A 16,038-nucleotide genomic window follows, 5' to 3' on the forward strand; every position below is an offset into this window, starting at 1 on the left:
GGGCAACTGAACAAGATAGAAAGCCAACATCTGTCCCATAAGGGAGTTAAAAGAGACAGGCCACCTTGGAGGAAGGAAAAACAGTGGAGAGAGAAAAAAGCAAGGGAGGGAGATTGTGATCCTCGCAGCAACAAAAGTAGGCCTTCCAGGTACGGTGATAAACGCAGGCTTCCGAGCCTTAAACATGGTGATAACACTCTCCGACAAGCCTCAGAATGGCAGCCTCCACAGCAACGTTGTTAAATATAGCGAACTCAAAATTTTGGTGGAAGAGAGGACCCTGAGAGAAGAGGTTGCAACCGAAAGGTAAGGGCCACGGGACATCAGACAGCAGGGACACCAAGTCTCAGAGGGTATCTGCCAGGTCAGCGGTAGGAAGGAGCAAATCGGGGAAGGAGAACCACCACTGGCAGGTACAACAGACAACCAGAGAAAGTAGAATCCTTGATCCAAGGAGTCCAGAGAACAAGGAATGCTCACACGTTAAAGAGTTTGTGTGGAACTGCGTGAAGGGAATGGCTTTGATCGAGGCCACCATGGTTCCAAGGACCTTCATGCAAAGGTGGAGATAGGCCAGCGAAGCCATCCGCAACAAGTGAATCCCTTCCTTAAAGAAAGCCAAACTTTCCTGGGAAAGGGACACTCTTGACTGTCACCCACTCAGGAATACAATTTGTTGGGAGGGGAGCAGATAGGATTTGGAGCAGTTGACAATCTAACTGAAGCGGCACAAGGTGTCCAGAGTGATCTGAAGCGTAGTTATGTTGTCTTCCATGATGGGATACTTGATCAAAGTATTGTCCAGGCACGTTGGGACCAACACTACCATGGTCCAAAAGGTGTGCCATCAGACAGGTGTTTTGTGAAAACGATCGGGGCTGTTGCCAGAGCGAACGGAAAAGCCACAAACTGGTAATGGTGAGGAGGTACTGCAAAGTGCAGGAAGCGCTCGTGTGACTAGCAAATTGTAACATACAAATGCACATCCTTGATGTCCACGGAGGATGGAAACTCCCGCTGTTTCATGGAAGCAATGACAGATTGGAGGGATGCGATGCGATAATGGCAGCTCTTGATGAGCCCGTAGAAACGCTTGAAGTATAGAATGGGTGAAACCGAGCCATCCTTTGACAATAAAAAGATTGGGGTAGAACACCTGAAATATTTGGGTAGAGAGCATCTGAATAATGTCTACTTGAAGCAGTAGTCGACTGCTCAAAAAAAATAAAAACCGCCCGCCCTTGTTGAGAGGCAAAGGAACAGCGAACTGGAAGAAACACTCTGGAGGAAGACTGGGAAATTCAATTTTGTATCCCATGGATACCATTTCCTGTACCCAGGCCTTCCGAAATGCGGGAGAGTCAGAATTCAGAAGTCTGCCCCGCACCCGAACCGGGGCACACTTTCAGGCGGAGTTGGGCTTACCAGCACCGGTCTTAGCAGACTAAGGTCGGGATCAGCAGGAGGGGTGAGCCTTAAGGTACGAATAGACACCGCGTAAACACTGCGCATTTTCCGCAAATACATTTTCCGCAGATTCATTCCGGAAAATTTGCAGCGTTTTACAGTAGCAGCAGTGTGGGTGAGATTTCAGCAAATCTCGTCCCCACACAGCAGAAGAAAGCCACCGAAAAAAATGAACATAAATTGTCTTGCGGTGCAGTTTCTTCAACCGTAGCATGTCCATTAATGTTGCATATTCGCAGATCTTCCGTTTTGGGTTTTCCCATTGAATTTAATTGGGTGCTTAAACCCGTAACATAAACAGTCTGTGCTGCAATATTTGCGGCGGAATCTCAAGAAAAAAAAAACAAGAGCTATACTTACCCAGATTCCCTGCTTTGTCGCCAGTCCGGCCTCCCTGGATGACGTTGTTGGCTATGTGACCGCTGCAGCCAATCACAGGCTGCAGAGTCATCCCAGGAGGCCAGACTACGCGCCGAGAAGAGGGAGGGGGTTGAACTCTTTTCTGCAGTGCCTCTTCGCAGCGGAAGTTCCGCTGGAAAAACTGGTGCGATTTTTCCGGACAAGATTCCCTGCCGTATTCAGGGTGGATACACTGTGCAGCTTGATGCAGTGTATCCGCCCTGAATACGCTGTGTGTGTTTCTACCCTTAAAGGTAGATTTGGCCTTCTGGTCTTGGTGGGACAGTTGTCTGAAAGACAGTGCTGGAAAACCCACGAAAGGACCAAAAATGAGGACCTGCCTTCTTAACAGAAGCGGTCCGTTTGACCCCGTTGTAGGGGAGGCGAATGCACTTGCCAGCAGTAACTTTGGAGATGTCGTCGTCCAGTCTGGTCCTGAAGAGATGGGAACCTGAAAAAGGAAGTGCAGTCAGGGACCGCTTGGAAGCTGTATCTGCGGACCAACCATTAACCAGGCCATCCTACGTATAGCAACGATAAAGGCTGAAGCACCAGACACAGAATGAACAGACTTGATAGTTGCCAGGCACAGGTACTCTAACACAGAGTGTTGATCGGACAGATCAACCAATTCATTCTGAAGACCCCCGGAAAGGAGACCATGACAAATTTGGTGTGCCTGTTTAGCAGTAGCTCTGCAGACATAAAAATAGGATGTAAGGCTTAGCCAGTAGCCCCTAAGACTGACTTCGCCGCGTGGATTCCTTTGCCATCTAGGAGGATCCTTGTACAAATTTTAATTTGCCATTGGCAATATAGCAATATTGGTTAGGCAGAAAACTAGTGTCCACTGCCAAAGACTTTGCCCAGTTGGAGACCCCTTCCTGAAAAGGGAAACAAAAGCCAACCGGCTAGAGTGAATGAACTTCTTGTCTGGGTGTTTCCATTTCTTGGAAACTATGCCGTTAAGCTCAGAACGAGCTAGAAAGACTTTCTGGGACAGTCTACGTTGAAGAAAGGAAACCGCAACAGGCAAAGGAGAAGGTACTGCATCAGTGACCTGTAAAGTGTCAAACTGCCTTAGTAAAAACCCTTCAACAGAAGTGGACAGATTGGAAGACTACTTATAATCTGGATCTGTATCAGAAAGTTCTCCCTCTGATAAAGCCCCATTAGGGGGAGGTGTGTCAGAAAAGGCTGGGGAAAATTAGGTTAATTATGTGAACCTAGCCCATTTTAGTGTCTCATCACGTGAGGTGGCTGGTCGGAAAAGCAAACAAACATGCCCAACATGAACTAGGGGAGGTCCATAAGGTTATCAACACGCCTAGTCGGGGTCAATTCCAACAATACCAGGCGTGGACAACTCTGGGGGTAGCAAGGGTGCAAGGAGCCACAGATGCTTGGCCAGGAGTCCAGCATGCATTATGTAGGGAAGTAGGCTGACCACCGGCTGTAAAACTCACCCTATATGTCTTCATCCTTAATCTCCCAGTTGTGTGACCAGCAGGAGCACCCCCTGAGGTAATTCCCCCTTTATTAAAGGGGAGACACTGATGGGAGAGAGTCTGAGGAGTGCTCTTTAGGCTGGTGGGTGACAGTTGAGCTAAAGCTCTTGTCCCACTTTTCTTAATATAGGCAGGGGGACAACAGCGCATTTGTAGGACGTTACCGTGTACCCGCCTTGGAGGATACAACAGCGAGACTTATGTCAACCCCATTCCTCAGCTCAATAAAGAAATTTAAAAAAAATAAAAAATAAAAATGGCAAAGACCATGGCTAAGACTGAAGTAGCTCAGTGTCTGTAGGTGGTCTTTATCCTGTAGTAGAAGCCACATTCTTATTTTCAAGCCACCTAGTGGTAACAGCATATTCCCACGGTCTGTGTCTCCCAAATGTAAACTTACTAGAAAATAAAATGTGAGTTCAAAAAGATGTACATAAGTCCTCTTTTAAACGATTAGCAGGGATATTTAAAGGCTGTCACCTCTCCTAACCTCTTGAGCACATTTTCTTAGAACTCTACAATGTGCCGCTCCTTCGTTATTTCTCCTATACATTTACGAATACATTGACAACTGGGTGTTAGCAGTTGAAGGTGTGTCCCTACACAGACTGATACTGTCAGGTCCGTGCTGTCAGTATGATACGTGCTCTTGAACAACGGGAATGATTTTATGGGAAACACAGGTAATCAAAACAGACATTTCCGTGATGGTGACAGGTCCTCTAATTGAAAAAAAAATGCCTGATAAAATCTAGAATGAAGATGCAGATAAGGACATTGCAAATAATCTGGGGATTTAAAAAAAAAAATATATATATATATATATATATATATATATATATTTTTTTTTTTTTTAAAAAACATTAAAAAATTGGAACGCAACGTCAACCACTATTTAGACTTAAACATGTATTTCTTATGGTATGTTGAGTACACGTGTATATGATCTTACTCTTTTAAAAAGCACACAGGATACAAACCTATAAAGTACTGTGTTTTGAAATAAATAATTCAAGGTTAAAAAAAATTAAAAAAAAATGTTTCAAAATACCTCAAGATCTAGAATGCAGATAGATTCTGGGTTAATTAATTCAAGCCTTGAAGTTTCCTGAGGTAGCCGAGGAAAAAGCTGCTTAAGCCACTTGTGAAAGGTGGGTAAAGTTGACATAAAGCTCCACTGAAGACCGAGCCAGGTCAAGTGCTGTAGGTTACCATTGTGCACTCGAACTGCACCTAAAACAAAAGAAGCAGACTTATGATTTTGTAATACATTACCACAACTGGAGATATTCTTCATCATTTCTAATAGAGATTCTTGATATATGGCAAGCAGTACCGCTTAACCCTTTAGTGACCAGCCCATTTCAGGCCTTAAACCTTTCAGTATCCAATTAATTTATTTTTATGCTTTTGTTTTTCCTCCCGCCTTCAGAGGTCATCATTTTTTTTTTTTTTCGTTGGCACAGCCATATGAGGGCTTTATTTTTACGGGACAAGTTGTACTTTCTCATGGTACTAAATATTGTGTGTGATGTACTGGGAAAAAAAAAAATTCAGAACGGGGTGGAATTAGGAAAAAACAATATTATGGGTTTAGTTTACAGTGTCCAATTTACGGTGAAAATGACACGTTATCTTTATTCTGCGGGTAAGTACGATCACGGTGATACCAAATTAATATGGTTTTTATGTTTTAATATCTTTAAAAGACATGAACATTTTGAAATAAAAAATTTTTGGCATCACCATATTGTGACCCTCGTAGCTTTTTTTATATTTCTGTGTACGGTTTCTTTTTGTACGTGGAAAGATGTAGCTTTTATTATTAACATTTGGTGGAATGTCGCGCATTCCTTCTTATTACATTTTTTGTGGCAGTTGAAGTGGCAAAAAAACAGATTCGGACATTTTGACCTTTTTCCCAGCTACGGCGTTAACAGTATTGGATCTTTTTTTTAAATATTTTTATAGTTCGGGCATTTTCGGATGCGGGGAACCTAATGTGTTTGGTTATTTTTGTTTATTTATTTTTATGTGTGATCCAGGGAAGGAGGGGGATGATTTAATTTTTTAGATATTTTATTTCAACCCCTTAAGGACACAGCGTGTTTTCGCCTAATGGACCAGGCCATTTTTATAAAACTGACATGTGTCACTTTGTGATAACTTTGGAATGCTTTTATTTTTTTCAAGCGATTCTAAGATTTTCTCGTGACACATTGTACTTTATGTTCATAACTTGTAAGACGGATAGTAATACCACACAAAATAGTTACTATTTAAAATTTTCCATATGTCTACTTTATGTTGGCATTGTTTTTGAACACTTATATTTCCAGGAGGTTACAAGGCTTAGAACTTTAGCAGCAAATTCTCACATGTTCAAGAAAATGTCAAAAGGCTATTTTTCAGGGACCAGTTCAGTTCTGAAGTGGCTTTGAGGGCCTTATATAATAGAAACCCCCTTTAAACACCCCATTTTAAAAACTGCACCCCTCAAAGTAATTGTAACCGCATTTAGAAAGTTTCTTAACCCTTTTGGTGTTTCACAGGAATTAAAGCAAAATGGATGTGAAATTTACAAATACATTTTTTTTTTTTGCAGAAAATCTTGTTTTCGTTTTTTTCTTTAACACTGGTTTTACCAGAGAAACGCAAATCCATATTTATTCCCCAGATTCTGCAGTTTTTAGAACTATCCCACATGTGACCCTAGTGTGCTAATGTACTAAAACACAGGCCTCAGAAGCAAAGGAACACCTAGTGGATTTTGGGGCCTGCATTTTATTAGAATATATTTTAGGCACAATGTCAGGTTTGAAGAAGAGGTTTTGTGGTGCCAAAACAGTGGAAACCCCCACACCCACCACATAAAAGAAACCATTTGGCAAACGACACAACTTAAGCCCTTTAGGACACAGCCTGTTTTGGCCTGGTGGCACAGCCGATTTTTTTCAAATCTGACATGTGTCACTTTGTGGTAATAACTCCGGAATGCTTTTACCTATCCAAGCGATTCTGAGATTGTTTTCTCGTGACATATTGTACTTTATGATAGTGGAAAAATTTAGTCGATAAATTCAATATTTATTCGTGAAAAACAGCAAAATTTAGAGAAAATGTGCAAAAATTAGCATTTTTCTAAATTTAAAGACGCTCGTCACCACATTATATGTGCCCTGTCTCCTACATAAGTGCTTTTTATTTAGAAAAACGATCTATTTTTACCACTTTGAGCGATTTTTAGCTTTATGCTAGTGAGTTTCTTAATGCCCAACTGGGCGTGTTTTTACTTTAGACCAAGTGGGCGTTGTACAGAGGAGAGTATGACGCTGACCAATCAGCGTCATGCACTTCTCTTCATTCATTTACTCTGCAGATAGCGATATAGCTATATCGCTATGTGCCGCCACATACACACACTAACATTACTGCAGTGTCCTGACAATGAATATACATTACCTCCAGCCAGGACGTGATGTGTATTCAGAATCCTGACACTTCTAAATCTTTTCTGTAAGATTACAGCAAGGCAAACGTAATCTCGTTTGAAATGACAGGTTACATCGTAATCTCGCGAGATTACGCTTGCCTTACTGTAAATCTCAGAGACGCTACAGACGTGTCAGGATTCTGAATACATATCCCGTCCTGGCTGGAGGTAATGTATATTCATTATCAGGACACTGCAGTAATGTTATAGTGTGTTTATGTGTCTGCATATAGCTATATCGCTATGTGCAGAGTAAATTAATGGACAGAAGTGCATGATGCTGATTGGTCAGCGTCATACACTTCTGTACACCGCCCACTTGGGCTAAAGTAAAAACACGCCCACTTGGGCATTAAGAAACTCATTAGCAGAAAGCTAAAAAGTTGTAAAAGTTGATTGTTTTTCTAAATAAAAAGCACTGCTGTCAACTACATTACAGCGCCGATCTCCTTATGTAGGAGATAGGGCACTTCTATTGTGGTGACAGTCCCTTTAAATGTATCTGCTTGTAAAACAGATCGCAATACCACACAAAATAGTCACTAATTAACATTTCCCATATGTGTACTTTATATTTGCATAATTTTTTGAACATCCTTTTATTTTTCTAAGACGTCACAAGGCTTAGAACTTTAGCAGCAATTTCTCACATTTTCAAGAAAATTTCAAAAGGCTATTTTGTCAAGGACCAGTTCAGTTCTGAAGTGGCTTTGAGGGACTTATGTACTAGATAGACCGCATAAATCACCCCATTGCACCCCTCAAAGTATTCAAAACATCATTCAGAAAGTTTATTAACTCTTTAGGCGTTTCACAGGAAATAAAGCAAAGTAGAGGGGAAATTTACAAATTTCTCTTTTTTGCCGAAATTCATTTGCAATAAAAAAAAATTGTGTAACACAATGTTTTACCAGAGAAATACAACGTAATATTTATTGCCCAGGTCCTGCAGTTTTTAGGAATATCTCACATGTGGCCCTAGTGCCCTAATGGACCGAAACACCGGCCTCAGAAGCAATGGCGCACCTAGTGGATTTTGGGGCCCGCTTATTTTTAGATTATATTTTAGGCCCCATTTCAGGTTTGAAGCGGTCTCGTGGTGCCAAAACAGTGGAAACTCCCCAAAAAGTGACCCCATTTTGGAAACTACACCCCTCAAGGAATTTATCTAGGGGTATAGTTAGCATTTTGCTATATTTATTGGAGTTAGTCTGGGAATATGAAAATCTACTTTTTTTTCTGAAAAAAAACAGAAATTTTTAATATTTACAAGGAATAAAGAAGAAAATGCACCCCAACATTTGTAAAGCATTTTCTCCCGATTACGGAACTACTGCATATGTAGTAATAAACTGCTGTTTGGACCCACAGCAGGGCTCAGAAGGGAGGGAGCACCATTTGGATCGCAGATTTTGCTGGATTGGTTTTTAGTGCCATGTCGCGATTGCAACACCCTGGAGGGAACAAAACTGTGGAAACCCCCCAAAAGTGACCCCATTTGGGAAACTACACCCCTCAAGGAATTTGTCTAGGGGTATAGTAAGTATTTATACCACACAGGTTTTTTGCAGAATTTAGTAGAATTAGGCCGTGAAAATGAATATAAACATTTTTGTCCACTAAAATGTTGCATTTTTTCATTTTCACAAGGAATAAGAGAAAAAGTCGCCCTAAATTTGTAACGCAATCTCTCCCGAGTATGACAATACCCCACGTGGTAATTTTTTTTTTTTATAGAAATTAACCTTTGCAGGACTGATCCTTTTTTGCTTTTCCATTTTAGTTTTTCACTCCCCGCCTTCCAAATGCCATAACTTTATTTTTCCATGAATTGAGCGGTGTGAGGGCTTATTTTTGGCAGGACGAGCTGCTTTTTTATTGGTACCATTTTTTGGTAAATGCAACTTTTTGATCAGTTTTATTTAGAGCTTTGGTGACTAAAAATAGCGATTTGGGCGTTTTAAATTCTTTATTACGTCGTTCATAATTTTACTTTATTCTGCGGGTCGGTACGATTACGGCGATACCATATGTATATAGTTTTTTTATGTTTTGCAGCGTTTCCACAATAAAATCACTTCTTTATAAAATAATTTATTTTCTGTCACCATATTCTGAGAGCCGTAACTTTTATTTTTCAGTCAAAAAAGCGGTGGTAGGGCTTGTTTTTTGCGGGACGGGTTGTAGTTTTTATTGGCACTATTTTCGGGTACATGCGACTTTTTGATCACTTTTTATACAATATTTTGGGAGGGGTGGTGACCAAAAAAAAAAAAAATAGTGATTCTGGCATGGTTTTTAGTTTGGTTTTTTTGCGGCGTTCACGTGCGGTAAAAATAACACTATAGTTTTATAGGTTGGGTCGTTACGAACGTGGTGATACCAAATATGTGTACTGTTTTTAAACGATTTCATTTTTTCCCTATAATAAGAGGCTACCATGACACCAGAGGCCCGCGATTGCATTTGCTGGCCGCCGATGGGTGACAGAGGGAGATCACTCCCTCAGTAAACAAGATAAATAGATAAACAGGTTAAACGGCCGCGATCAAAGTGAACTTCAATCGCAGGCGTTGGTGCAGGTGCCCGGCTGTCAACAGACAACCGAGCACCGGCTCCAGCCTGCACGGGATACCCGTGCAGGACTTAGACTAGGCCGCCGTGAAAAGGCGACGGCCTAGCCTAAAGCTCCTTAGTGACCGCCGTGAAAAGGCATATTGGTGGTCAGTAAGGGGTTAATGTCTCCATCGCCGAATTGAGATAACTTATTTTTTGCTGACATAGCTGTATAAGGACATGTCTTTTGCTGACAAGTTGTTTTTTTAAAATAACACCATTTTGGGGCACGTATAATTTATGGATTAACTTTTGAAGTTAATGGAGAAGTGATGGGGAAAAAAAAAAAAAGTTGTTGCCATTCTTTTTTGCATCTTCAAGTTTACCATGCGGTATAAACACCAACTTTCAGCCAATCGTTAATGTCTAAAAATTTATTTTTAGGTTGCCATATTTTAAGAGCCATAATTTCTTTGTTTTTCCGTTTATGAAGCTATATGACTGCTAATTTTATTTTTTAGGAGGACCACTTGTACCATCTTGGGGTACTTACAAATTTTGATCACTTTTTATCATATTTTTGGAAACCAGGATTAACAGAAAAACGTAATTCTGGAATAGTTTATTTTATTTTTTTTTATGCCGTTTACCGTACGGGTTAAATAATGTAATCGTTTTATAGTTTGAGTCGTTACGGACCAAATGTGTAGCTTTAATTTCTTCATAAGAAAGCATTTTGTAAGGTGAAAAAGTCTGTTTTTCATTTTGTTTTTCACTTGGGATTTTAATTATGAACTTATTTTTTTTTAGTCCCACTAGGGAACTTGGTGGCCTTGGTTAGTCCCACGGCTATCATAAGAGCCATCGGCACCTCGTGATTGCATCACAGGTGTGCCGATAGGGTGATAGGGAGCGCCCTCCCTCTAAAACCACTTAGATTTTGCAATATTGGCTGCGGCTTCAAGGTGTTAAATTGGCAGGATCGATGCCGATTTCTATCCAGCCAGCTAGACCAGGGCTTATGTCACAGCGCTGCCTTTTCATGGCGGTATGAGTACCCTTAATGGTCACCGAGAAAACACATAGGCGGTCATTAAGGTATTAAAGTGTAACCATCATTTCATTACTATTTTTAATAATGTATAGGACAGGAAAATTCTAATTCAAGGAGAGGACTCAAAAATAAGCCTTACCATGGTCATAATGTCGCAGATCATTTAAGTCTGGTGGCTGACAAATTACATCTCCAATGTCATCAGTGCCAAGATACGAGTTCTCCATTGACAAATGGTCTTCAAACAGAAACTTCAGCAAAATACCTTGACCACTCTTATTAGCAAACGTTTCTGCAATATTTGTGAGGAAGTCATCGTGGCCATGGCTCAATGTCAGTAGCAAGTGTCCTGTTTAGAATGTGAAACAAGAAACATTAATATTTTCATAGAGCTGCAGTACAGGAAATATATAATGGAAACTCATTTAAAGCATACCTAACCTTTCTGGTGACTTCAGAATAAGCTGTCATATGTGGGTACGAGGGTAATAACACCATTTCTGCCCATTTGACTTGTATCCTGCATTTTTTTCAGTTTTCCCCAGCATAGGTTCTATTTAACACCGTCCCAAAATCTGCGTATATACCGTATATGGCGCAGGTCAGGGGGAGGGGGGTATAGAGCAGGCTCATGGGTTGAGTCTACTCCATAGAACAATTGTGTCAGCACTGTGTAACAGACAACACATCAGTAGAACGAGCAAGGCCCTGCTCAAGTGGGGTCACGCTAGTTTAACCCCTTATATGCAGTGGTCAAAAGCGCCCGTGGCATCTAAGTGGATAGAAACAGGGGGGGAGCAGCATGACGTTGCAGGTAATAACTTGCCTGGGTGTAGACGTCCTCCATTGAAAAAGTCCGCTACCTAGTAGACAGAATTTGGGCCAGCGGTGGAACATGTCTCAACCCATAATAGGAAACTGGCTGACTCTGGAAATACTGCTGGGCTAGACGACAGCGGTGGTATTATCAGACTAAACAGGATTGAATGCCCCTCTAGGGGGGTAGTCCAGCGAAGAAGAGACAAGGAAAAGGAGTGGCCCTCGGGAATGGCTGGAGAAAAGAACCCGCTGTAGGGGTGTACAATGTACCAGGGGAAGGAGGATGATCCAGCAAAGTTGGATATCTATCCCAGCAACCCAGAATGGCCTGATGAAGTGGCAAGTGACACTGTAGTAAATACCTCTTAGATGGAGAGAGGAAAGGGCAAGAGGGTGTCTAGGATGACATTAAACATTAAGGCTGTCCCAGTTTCAGAAAGGGAGGAAGAAGTCACCAGGATGTCGTCTAAGTATCGCATGACCACTACAGAAAGAAAACCCTCTGAAAAAAAAAGGTCTTAGGTGCGTTAGATCAAGGAAGGAGCAGCTAGAGCTGCCCATCTTGGGGAATGCAAAAAGACTTGCGTGAATACCCGCCAAAAAAAAGTTCTCCTGATTAACGAAGGCGAAATTGCTCTGGAGGAGGTAGTTCACAGCTTGAAGGCTAGGAGAAACAGACCTAAACAGCGGTTTTGTAGACCGGAGGGCCTACTTCAAGCCATACATTCGAGACGAGACCAATCCAAGAGTGCTAAACGTGAAGTAGCCTGCCCACAGCACAAGCGAGGGCTAATCCACATGCAGAGGTGCTTGCCACCAGTTGCCTCAGAGATAATCTTATCCAGTCCTGTATCAAAGACCAGAGTTAGCAAAGAGGAGGCCTATAAGAGTTTGTTCACAAGTTGAATCAAACAAGACCGACACTAAAAAGTACAGTGGAACTCCTTAAGAGACCTGCAACCAAATGATTTGGAAAATAATTGATATTTCAAAAGGATAAACCCTCATAACGAAGTGACAGGCACCGGTACCGCTATCTGGAATGTTTTCCAGGTTAAAACTGTCCCATATGAGTGATTGGTTGCAGCGGTCACATGCTACTTGCATGTAAACAAGCAGCGGTACTGCCATTGGAGCAACAGCGCTGGATTGCCGGGGCAAGGATAGCAAAGTATTGCTTTTTTGTTTTCTTTCTTTAATTTACAGCCCGTAAGAAAAAAATCTAACTTCCCAGATAACCCCTTTAAGGGACCTTGTTCTGGGTGCAAAGGACAAGAGGATGGCAGAGTTAGTCTGTACTGAGTGGGCATAGGAGGAGGTGAAACACTGCCAAATGCATCAGAAAAGCCTAGTAGGATGCAATATATCCTGGACCTAAATTAGTGCTGCCTATTAGGCTGGATTTTCCCAAATCAAAGTATCAGGAGAAAAACGGGCGAGGGGACAGGTGTTGGCAAAGGAGGAGTGTGGAAAAAAGCTTGGCCCACTACTCCCAAACAGCGCGGCTTAGACGGCCACAATGGAGCCAGGATCTCAAATAGTGCAATTGTCAGGCCGCGTGGCGACATGCCCATGGAGAGAGAGCTGGGCCTGGGGAGAGGTGGAAGAGCCCAAAGGTGGACATGGGGGTCGCAGAGGAACAAAATGCTGTGGCGGGATGCCCAGGCAAGGAGGGGGGAGACGAGGGAGAAGGCCAGGTGCTGAAGTGGGGTACTTGGTAGAGAGAGCAAGCAGAAAGCTGGGTGACCCTTGGGCTGGTCGGTGACCAGAGCTCTGGTGCTCGTCTGGCAGGGGACAAGGGCACGGTAGGATTAGCTGTGTGAAACAGGGGGGGGAAAAAAAAACCTGACTGCTTCATAAGCAGTGAGGTCTGCCTCCTACAGACCGTAAGCTAAAACCGATTAGCTCAGTGTCTGAAGGTATAGCCTATGTAGGAGATGACACGTTTTTGCTTAGTGTTGCCTTCTAGTAGCAGCAGCCTATACTCAAAGCCTTTTGGGTTCCCCAGTGACAAGCCAGAAACTGTTGTGGTTGCTCATATTTTTTATTTTTTTTTAATTTCCCAAAGGTCCTCCTGAAAAATGAAGGGTAGGAACACAGCGTAAACCCTGGCGGATTTTCCGTAACTAATTGCAGAAAATCCGCAGGGTATTACAGTAGCAGCCGTGTGGGTGAAATTTCAACAAATCTCATCCCCACACAGTGGAAAAAAGCTGCTGAAAGTACACACAAATTGACCTGCGGTGTGGTTTCCTCAACCGCAGCATGTCAATTAATGCTACGGAATCACAGCTCTTTTGTTGTGGGTTTTCCTCATTGAATTCAATAGTGTGCTTAAACCTACAACAAAGTGGTGTGCGTTGCGACATTTGCAGCGGAATCGCAGAGATTCCGTCGCATACATTGCAAGAAAAAATAAAATAGCCAGAGTTCCCTGCTTCTCCAGTCTCACATTGTGGTGAGATTTTTCAGACGGCTTTCCCTGCGGTGTTCAAGGAGGATATGCTGCGAAGCTTGACGCAGCGTATCTGCCCACAACACGCCGTGTGTGTCCCTACCCGAAAAGCAGAATCTGATTGGTTGCTAGGGGCAACTACTTAATTCTCAGTAAATCTCACCCAGTATTCAATTGTTGGAACAAGCCCCTCATGCCCGCCGTAATTAATTATTTCCATCAGCATACACACGGAAAGGCGTTATATAGCATGTTCTGAAGGATGACATCTTGCAGTTCAATCATATATCCAAGTGCTTATAAAATGCGGCGTAAAAAAGTTTATAGTTGTAAAGCTGCAGAAACGTTTATATAGATATTGTCCAGCCAACTTTAGTATAATGGTCAATAAAATCATCCAGTACCTGATTGACTCTGACGGTCACAGGCTAAACCTTCAAGAATATTATATGAGCCTTCATCGCCCTTTATCGGCTTATTCCATGGAACCTAAACATAGGAACAAATTTACATTGTTGGATTGAATAAGTAGAAAAATGACTGACCACACAATACTAAAAATCTATTCACCTACCTGGAAAGCAAGAAGATAGCAAAGAGCAGAAGGTTCTAACAAGGCCTTCCACTGAACTTCACTATGTTGAGCCATTTTTAGTAACAGAGTTCCAGCATGCATGTAGTAATGGCCACGCATTTCAGAAAACGTTATAGAGAGATCATCTGTGCCATTCACATGTGGTTTTATTGACAGGAGTGCCTGATCAAAACTTTAAAAAAAATAAAATAAAATATGAGTTAACATATTAAAATTAACAATCCTTTTTAAAGGTAACAACTGATGTATAATCTCAACCCCTTCCTGACATCCGTCGTGTAAATATACGGCGCTGTCGGGCAAGGGTTCCCGCAAAGCGAAGTACCATTATGTCGCGGTGATAGTGCAGAGCTGAGCCCACACCATAACCGCTGGGTGCCAGCTGTAGGTTACAGCTGGCACCATGATGGAACGGCTAGGACCGGAGCTAGCCTCCGATCCGGCTGACTAACCCCTCAGATGCTGATTTTAATAGAGCTTGCAGCATCTGAGGGGTTTTTAGCCACCGGCACCTCAGCAAAGTAATTACTGGGTTGACGGTGGCTGCAACAGCAACTGGAGGCCTAATAATGGCCTCCCGGTCTGCAAGGACCTAAAAGGACCAAGATATAAACTTTTATTTAGTCTAGCTAAAGGATTAATCCTTTTAGCTAGAATAAAAGTTTTATCTTCGTTTATTTCCACACATTTATTTGATAGCCGGGAAAGCTGGGTATTTTGTGTGCTCCTGCACAGTTGTCCTTTTTTGTAGGTAGTGCCACACAGTCCACAGCCCCCTTGTAGATAGAACCCCCCCCCCCCCCACAACACCTTCCAGAATAGATAGGGATAGCGCCACTGTAGCTCCATGAAGGAGCGGAATCCCCATGTGGCCGGGGCTTCCGCCCCTGGAGCACTGCTTGATGTCTCTGTCCATATATGGACAGTGACATCAGTGGAAACTACTGAAGCGGAATCCCCGTCCACAGCTTTTCTGACGCTGTGACAGTCGATTCCACTCCAGGAGAAGCTCCTGTCGTCTGTGTCCATGACGTTATTGGCTTCGTCTGCAACGCTGTAGACGGGGATTCCGCTTCAGGAGTTTCCCCTAATGTCACTGCCCATACATGGGGATTCCACTCCTTCAGGGAGCTACAGTGGCGCTAGTAGATAGAGCAGGAAGATACCCCCCTGCTCTGCTATATTGCCGTCGTTACAGCTATAGCAGCCGCAGCAGCTGCTAGCGGCGCCACCGCCCTCATGCCGGGTGTCGCCGCTAGCAGCTGCTATGGCTGCTACAGCGGTAGCGACGGCCACTAAGTTAAGCGCCCGGGCGGAAAGGCGACTGTAGTTAGTGTGTGTATCCCCGCTGGTAGTTGCAACGGCGCGGGGATACACACACCCGCTGGCACGTCTATAGCAGTGTGGCGGCTGGCACCCGGTGCGATCGCACTGGTCGAACGTATCCAAGGCCGGCCATGGTCCCAAGGAGTTGTGAGGTGAAGATGAGGAGAGCTGGAGGAGCAACCCCCCAATTGTAGAATTATGATGTCAGGGAGGAAAATAAAACCAAGCCCCAACCCTGTTGAAGAAAAGAAGGTAGGAGGATGGAGTCATTCCTTAGATTTGCAAAATAAGACTTAAGTCTTGTGGGAAATACAAGATGTGTTAATATCTATGCTGAAAGCCAGAAGATATGATCTCTTCGGAGAA

The 16,038-nt window shown here is 42.9% G+C and overlaps 1 protein-coding gene across 2 annotated transcripts in view; it reads right to left on the reverse strand.

Annotated features, from left to right (window-relative positions):
• LOC142742665 (E3 SUMO-protein ligase RanBP2-like) overlaps window positions 1-16,038 on the reverse strand; it is a 186,206-nt gene that overhangs the window by 128,229 nt on the left and 41,939 nt on the right. For both annotated transcript variants that reach the window (XM_075852663.1, XM_075852662.1), the window contains exons 7-10: window positions 14,326-14,518; window positions 14,156-14,240; window positions 10,617-10,826; window positions 4,426-4,607 (exon numbers count right to left, since the gene is read on the reverse strand). In XM_075852663.1, the coding sequence (XP_075708778.1) occupies window positions 4,426-4,607; window positions 10,617-10,826; window positions 14,156-14,240; window positions 14,326-14,518 (670 nt within the window). The remainder of the gene's footprint in view (window positions 1-4,425; window positions 4,608-10,616; window positions 10,827-14,155; window positions 14,241-14,325; window positions 14,519-16,038) is intronic.

The sequence above is a fragment of the Rhinoderma darwinii genome, chromosome 2 (assembly GCF_050947455.1).
Source record: "Rhinoderma darwinii isolate aRhiDar2 chromosome 2, aRhiDar2.hap1, whole genome shotgun sequence".
NCBI lineage: Eukaryota > Metazoa > Chordata > Amphibia > Anura > Rhinodermatidae > Rhinoderma > Rhinoderma darwinii.